The sequence below is a fragment of the Trichoplusia ni genome, chromosome 18 (genome assembly GCF_003590095.1).
Source record: "Trichoplusia ni isolate ovarian cell line Hi5 chromosome 18, tn1, whole genome shotgun sequence".
NCBI classification, from domain to species: Eukaryota; Metazoa; Arthropoda; class Insecta; order Lepidoptera; family Noctuidae; genus Trichoplusia; species Trichoplusia ni.
In genome coordinates this window covers 7,000,447-7,008,706 of record NC_039495.1, presented here as the reverse complement: position 1 = coordinate 7,008,706, position 8,260 = coordinate 7,000,447, and the positions used below count along the sequence as shown (strand labels likewise).

Here is an 8,260-nt window from a genome sequence, read left to right as displayed (position 1 = left end):
AATAAATATTATAATAAAAATAGCAAACTATATAAATATGTAACAGGCTGTAAATATTGTACTTAATGTCTGCTGAACACCGCAGAGGCAGGACGCAATATTATATTCATAAAGATATTTATATAAAAAACGATGACTGTCAAATTGTTATTTATAGCGTAATAAATAGTTTCAATAGGATTGATTTTGTTTTACTTGCCCGTTCTAATGTAAGGGGTTCTAATATAGGGGGTATTTGATTAGAAAAAGGGAAAATTAATAACAATGGCTTGAAAAATATATTTACTACGAGTATTGTACTGGTTGCGATAACTTCCCACCGATATGAAAAGCTTAACATGAATCATCTTCTGAAGACGTTTTTATTATATAAATTATTTTTGAAAGTAAATTTTCATAATATCACAAGCGGTTCTCAGTAAACGATTCTGATCCTTCCGTCGAGGTCCTTCATGACGACCTTCTGCCTTCGTAAGTACCTCTGCAGCATCACGTAGTCGATGTCTAGGGTCGCCTCGCTTTCCTTATTGTTGCTTATCATCTGTAATTTAAGAAAACATACTTTAGTGTCAGTAGAACAATGACATGAGATTAGAAGTCGTTAAAGCGAGATTGTTCGTACTACTGTACATTACTTTCATAAGTAATTTACTTAGTAAGTGGTAGGCTCCTTAGCCGTATAAAACATGATTATTAGCAGTTAATAGCATTTATAATAATAGCTAATAATACGCAAAACGGTCAGAAAAGGCGCAAGACGAGCATCAGTAAAATGACTGCACTGATAACAGAATAGTTGAGTTAACCACGCCAAAACCACGACAAACGCTTGCGAGTACTTCCTTCACTTTCTTTCGTTCGCTACCCTTTTTTTTGTCGCGTGAAATTTCCACAAGTGTCGTATGTTGACGTGAAATTTAAAATGGGGTCACGTGATCAGATTTGTCGCTTTAAACGAGCGACGAGCGACTCATGAGGCTACACCTTAACCAGGCAAAAAAAAGATGTCGAGGACGCGTAGCAAATGCAATGTGTCTGCTGAAAATCAACATACGACACTGGTAAGCATTATCCCTTTTTTAACTCACCGTGTACCCTCCCCCGCCATCTCCGATGTAGCTCTGCGACACGACGCGGTAGGTGGCGTTGCGGTCGAGCGGCTCGTAGCGCGGGACGGCGCAGTCGATACAACGCACCGAGGCCTGCACGCGGGAACCCACCGGCTCCGACGCGTTGTATACGTTGCGCATACCTGCCATATGTATAAAGGGTACTTTTACTTTCGTGTATATTTCATTATTTCATTGATTATACACAATTTAAGAATAAAACAAGATTTTGACAGCAACTTGAGCAGCAGCAAAGCTTGAAGAGATGATAAACGTACACTCCCAAATTTTAGCCTTCATAGTTTAAACGCGATGAATAAATCAACGTCAGATGTAATTAATGAAATGATACTTAAAGATCACGGGACCTCTAAGTACATTTCCTAAGTGGAGTAAGTGGGCAAGTGGTCCGCCCAAAGGTCCATTTTCTTTTTATTCCTACATTGACGACGTTTGTAAAAATAGTCCGGGCCAACTGGACAAAGGTTCGGATAATCGTAGCAAATAATGTGTCTTGTGAAATTGTTTTTCTTTTGTTGTTTCAATTATGTGTTTTCTATTCAACTGATCAACACCGGAGGACTCCGGATTTCAAAATGTTGCATTATTTTAAATATCAATGCGAATCTTCAAAGCTATTTAACAATCTTACCGCCGATCTGTAGCATGCGTCCACTGGAGAAGCTGTTGGTCCAGGACACGCCGACGGAGAACTCGAGGGCCTCCAGAAGGTACTCGCCCTTCAGATCGTACACCAGCACCTCGTTCTCAAACGGCATCGCCATCATCAGGCCCTCCGTAGTAATGTCTGTAAATAGATAATCATGTAATTATTGATAAGCCGGTGTAAATTGCTAGTTGGACTTGCGACAATGTGGTTTCCGTACAAATCCGTAGAAATACATAATCTATGAATAAATCAACTGCCAAGCTATTAGTAGGACAAACAGCGGTGCCTCATTAATGCGGTTTCGTTTTTACCTTTTGGGTACGGAACCCTTATAGGTGATGATGCAGATGATGACTATGATAAAAACGACGATAAAGATATTAAAATTTAGCCTGAGTCATTATTAATTGCGCTTATCATGGATTATTAAATATTAACTGATTTTAAGCTTTAACAATCCTAATTAATCGAATATGTGTGCCGTCATGGTACAAACATTTTCTTTGCTTACAGAACCGAAAAATATGTAGGAAATAATTAGTGCAAATATAAGGTTACTTTAAAAAACTGTTTAAACTAATAACGAATTGCTTAAATACCAACTTCCAGGGTTGATGTTAATCCGGAGTCCTCCGGTGTTGATCAGACAGACGTGTGCATAGTTCCAGTTGTCGGCTTTAGCGCGGTCCATAACCTGCAAACACATAGCCCGTATTTAATAATCTTTACATCAGTTAAGGTCCTACGAGATGATTATGCTGTTCCAGGTATTATTTTAAACAAGAAAATAACCAGTATCTACCGTTATCCTTGACATAAAAGCAATTATAATTTTCTGGACAATGTTATTACTAAAAAGTCTGTTTTTGTGAGCATTTTCAAGCAAAAGTTTGCGAGTTAATCAATGTGTCAGCGTCCTACCAAAGTTTGGGAATAATCAGATGTTTGCTTTGCCTTACTCTTGAGCTCTTGATTAATGATAAATTTTCATTTGAAACGTTTATTTTTCCTTATTAACGGAATAGTACATAGGCAATACACCCCTTGTACTTCGGGGTGTTTTTGCCCCACGCCGTGCCTTCAACGTGGATTAAAGTCATGAGCATTCCACCCTAGAAAGAAAAAACCAGATCTACCTTCCAGGATATAATACCTCTTCTAAGAATCCGTCGCATGCTAAGCTGCCGAGTGAACACTCTCCGGCGGAACAGAAGCTGTTGAGGGTCACGCGGGACACAGCCAGCACCTCCTTCGAGAACTCCTCCAGCTCCTGCTTCCAGGGTTCTAGGAGACTCACGATCCTGGGGTCTGAAATATATAAAAGTTTAACATTTATTGAGTATAAATAATTTTAGAAGTGAAATAACACCTTATTGTGAAAGAACCTTGATAGAAACTGGATGCTGATGAAATTTCTTTTTTAAAGCAGTTCTGTCAAGGTAAATTATTTTCAAAGCTTTTATTGTAATTCACCCTACTACAATTATTTTTGTACTTTACAATTTACTGTGAGTAAATCTTTGTAAAGCTAAATAAGTGGCCCAGGATAGAGAATGGTGTAAGGATTTGGGGGAAGCCTTTGTCCTACAGTGGGAAACAATAGGCAATACAAAAAATCTTCAGATATATTTTAACCCGCTTTTCATATAATTTTCATAGGCCTATTGAACCTTCAACATATTTTTCAGTCACCACCAGATTCATGAAACACGTTACCTGGTACAATAGACGTGCCGAGGAAGATGGGCAGACCCTCGTGGTGTTGCAGCTCGCCCGCGCTGTCGAAGTACAGCTTGATGTTACCGAGGTAGCGCGTGTAGCACGACGCTTGCACGATCAGGATCTGAGGGCATTAATGAATGAATATGTTCTTTTTATACTATAGAATCAAATCGGTGAAAAAAAAACAATGTCATATATAACATTAATACGACCTTTAGACTGCTATTTAGCTTGTAAAAGTCATGTTTTTTAGTCAGTACTCGGGCACTCCCGGTAAATACGCGTGAGTAAACCGTTGGATCATTTCAAAAGGCTTTTTTTTATTTTTCTCGTTACATTGAATTCGATGATTGTATATGCTTAAGTTTTTATATGGCATGTGACTTAAATTTGTGACCTGCCGAGTAGTTTTTCAGGTATACAAACCCAATGCTATCAGTTATTTTTCAGTACTTCCTGTGTTAAATCATTGTCTTCAAGAGCTCTTCAGCTTTCTAATATTATTACGCTGCAACTGAATTGCACATATTTGTTTTAAAAGATTATTCCTATATTTTAATTACCTTATGTCCATTAGTCTGTTCAACGATGGTAGGGTACTCTCCGAGTGCATTGTCACCGTTGGGCGTGTCCCCCGTGTATAGCAACGTGTGGGAATGTCCGCCCACTATGATGTCCACTGCTGGAGACATGACCCTAGCTAGTGCTCTGTGAGAGAGGAAGGATTTATTGTCAATACGATGTAGTTATGTAAAGCAACAGTCTTCGTTGCTTTACATAACTACAAATAGGAGAAGGGAGGAGAGGATTCATTGTCAAAAAATTTGCTGCTTTATGCAACTTGATTTAAGGTTCAATTTACTATAAATGGTTTTGATGTTAGGACTGCCTGATAAACTCTCCGAAACTTTGTAAATCTTTTTGATTACAGTTATTCTAAAAGCCTCATTCTAACTTAAGACTTATTGGTTAGTTAGGCTGTTTGCGGATAGGATAAGCAGGGCCCCACAAATTGTAAATGTAAGAACTATATATGTATAGCTAACCCATGAAACGTTGTTTTGTCATTTAAATTATTTATGGGGAATATCTGGCGAAAAAGAACTAAACTACCAGTAACATTTAGTGGCTGGAAAATAGCTATCATCCGAATTTTAGACCTGCTCAATATGAAGCGATTTAAAGCGACTAGAGACGACGGTAGAGACCGCTTATACAGCCAAGGTTCTATGGCAATCTGCGGTGTTAACAAAACCCCTGCGAGTGTTAATAACCCGGTAAATTTGGGTGGCAATCGGTGTTTACAGATATTTTCATCATCATCATCATCAGCCTATCGCAGTCCACTGCTGGACATAGGCCTCTCCAAGTGCACGCCACTGAGATCGATTTTCGGCTTCTACAGATATTTTAACGCCACATAAAGTATGAAAAGCACCCTTTAGCATTATCTTATAAGATACACGCTTACATATCACTAGTGTATCCTATATGTGACAGCAGTATGATGATGTCGACTCCCTTGTCGCTCAGGATCGCGGCCTCGCGGTTAACTGCCTCCAGCTCATCCTCCATTATGACTTGGCCAATCGGCGCGGAGAACTAAAACAGATCATATTTTTTATTGATACTCTTAACTTAATTTAGATAATTGGTAGGTACGTTTAAGAACTTATTCGCCAGTCAGTTCAATATGTTTAATGAAGGAAATTGTGATGTAAATTTAAATAGAAACTAGCTTTTTCCTTGGTGACTCCCACATTATTAGCGGTTATAGCTACAAAATGTATGTTTTTACCCAGGTCAGCTATCTCCATAACCAATTCCTACCATATGGTTTCAAAATTGGTCCAACCGGTTGGATATTAAGGGGTAACAAACATAGCCACTATTTTTCGTCTTCAAATTAAAATATGTTAATGTGTAACTTTAGTATATGAACTGTTTGACTGTTTGTTTTCTGATAAATAAATAAATTGAATTAAAGTAATATTTTATCTTCGTTCACAAATTTTGTAAATTACCTGTTTAAGTAGAACACCAATGATGCCTATCTGTCGTCCGTGCCTTGTCACTATGATGTGGTTCTTGACGTAGGGAGCTATGCTGGGCTCCAGCGTCGTGTTGACGTTGGCGCCCAACATGGGGGCCTTCAGACGCTCTAAGTACGGCAGTAGGCCTTCAATATCGTGGTCGAACTCGTGGTTGCCAAGCACCTAAAGATAGTATAAATATGAATGTTACTGCAATGTCAATTCTACTAGAGACTTACTAAGACAAAATTATGAGTAACTGTTTAGTTAGGTATTAAAATTCTGCTTCCGGAGTCCACTTTCCAAAGCTAGAGTGCTGCAGTTTTGGAATGGAGACGCACTACATGGTGCAGTCTCTCTTCCATAACTTGTAATCCGACTTGTAGTCGTTCGAAATTGGCATTCTCGAATAATAGAGATGCGTAGGTTATAAATTAGACATAGTTATAATTTACGAAAGTTTCTATTTATCAAAATACAGATAATAATTTAGTGTATCTGTTTTCGAGTAACGGATATACGAAATATCTAATAGAATACTAACATGAGCATCATGCGGCAGCATATTCATAAAGTGCTGGCTGACGTTCCATGCGAAGTAGTTGTACCAGATGGTCCCCTGGAAGGTGTCTCCTCCGTTGAGGAGCAGGGAGTCAGGCTCCACCTCCAGCGCCTCGTGGATAGCGGTGTACAGCCGAGCGAACCCGCCGATGCATGGGCTGACCGTAGGATCGCACACGCCGCCATTCGGACTCACTTCCTCGAAACTTATAGATGAAAATATTATTTACTGTTTTTTCTACAAATTAAAGCGCGTTTAAAATTAAGGCAGTGACAGAATGGTGGACAAGACAAAAGAAGTTTCGGTCTTCCGGGAGCAAGATGGGTCGACGATAGTTAAGGTCTCGGGTTGAGTTTGGATGAGGCTGGCACAAGACCGTAGAAATTGGCACGAGAAAGTAGGATATAAAATAGCCTTACTATCAGAATTTCTCTTGAAAATTGTGTCAGTCATCATCTACTTTAAAAACAGCTTGGTAATCTATTTTATTTTCCTTTGACTTTTGTACATATACCTATACACACATGTCCTATGCAAGAACCTTTTTCGTGCCTACTTCACTTTCTAGATGGCTTGTCACCACTTCTTAAAACTGATAAGTATTATAGCAGTTGCGAAAGTGAGAAGCCGGTCTACGCAATGAAGTGCGCTGTCACTCTTTCACAACTCATTAGCAACAATAGACGTTTTGAAATATTAAAAACAAAAGAATCCTTGTACTCACTGCGCGTGGAAGTCGTTGTAGTGTATTATATTCAGCTCAAAGGGTGAAGCGGTGACTGTTATCACCACCCCGACCAGTAAGGCGAGCAGACACACCACACGCACCATGATGGCCAGCCTCTAACCGACACTAAGGAACTGCCGCCCTTATCTCACTAATAATACCAAAACCGATTACTGGATTAGACTTCACGATACACAAATATCCTTGTCAAGTATTACGAATAATCTTATTTATTTCGTTATCGTTACATGTTATTTATTAATTAATTATTCTTTGCATATATTTATATTTTGCACACATTAGTTTCACTGGTATAGCATGTCGTGGAAACAAGTAGAGACTGATCGGGAAATGAGTCTGTGTAATTAGTAGAGGCACTTAAGTGTTTATTGTCAAAAGTTGATTGAATCAATAAACCTTGCTGCAGTTACGTACGATCCGCATAAAGTCAGTTATCACAATCGCATTTTTAAAACAACTGTACACAATCTAATTTAATAACTCTTGTAATACTACGTAAGAAATAAGGTTTAACAACTTTTTGTATACTTACAACAAACTAAACACAGCATTTTACATGTCGTTGAAAAGTACTGGCACATTGAAAAGTGGGTGGTGTAAACCGTTTTTATTGCTGACTGTACCAGCTGGATACACGCAACATCGAATACCGGTAATTATTTCGTTATTCTAGTCTTACCATTTTGACCTTGTTCGTCCTATTCTCTTGGTCACGTTAAAAAGGATGCTGACGTATTGTAGTCTAGGACTACAATATCATTCTTATATGACTATTTTCATTTCTTTCTCGGTAAGTACCTCTAACGCAGTTCTCTTGTCAGTTTCCTTATCTTACAGCATTAGTCCTTTAAAAATGTATTGTTGTCTAAAATCTCAGTTTAAAAATAAAAGGAAAAACAGACTTTACTAAACCAAAGATACCACTGAAATAATTCGGTCGTTTATTCATTTAATTTGTATTTGTATAAAAAATCCCCAAGATTTCGATTTTTATTTACTAAACACATGTTTCATAGGTTTTCATGCACGAAGACTGCTCGTATACGATGCCCTTTTGACTGTGAAAACACGATGACGTAGGCACCTACTACACAGTAGTACATAGCGCTTAGAGCACGAGTAAATCAATCTTGCTTCGGGGGTTGTAGCGCATAAAACATTTATTTGGTTCTATAGGGCTTTGCTGATTACGTCAAACTGGATTTAAATAGAGTGACTCTTCGAACATTTTCAAAACACGAGCAACCGATCATGATTGTGATTATAAATCATGTTCACATTATCTGTAACAGTAATCAACAGCACAAGTCATGATATCTGCGTGTTTATTGACGTTCAACGAGTTTTATTACGTAGATTAGTGTTGTACATACGGCTGTATGTTTGCACTATGAATTTTATGTAAAAGAAAATCAA

General features: G+C 38.3%; 1 protein-coding gene across 1 annotated transcript; it reads right to left on the bottom strand.

The window, feature by feature from the left end:
• Window positions 1-255: 255 nt before the first annotated feature.
• On the bottom strand, window positions 256-7,159 carry LOC113503181 (apyrase-like). Its single transcript, XM_026885013.1, has 11 exons — window positions 6,821-7,159; window positions 6,079-6,301; window positions 5,526-5,717; window positions 4,973-5,103; window positions 4,065-4,209; window positions 3,496-3,622; window positions 2,933-3,087; window positions 2,383-2,473; window positions 1,762-1,917; window positions 1,089-1,252; window positions 256-541 (listed from the first exon to the last, which is right to left on the bottom strand). Exons 1-11 carry the CDS (start codon window positions 6,925-6,927, stop codon window positions 416-418), a joined length of 1,617 nt encoding a protein of 538 aa, XP_026740814.1. The 5' UTR covers window positions 6,928-7,159; the 3' UTR covers window positions 256-415.
• Between the last annotated feature and the right edge of the window lie 1,101 nt (window positions 7,160-8,260).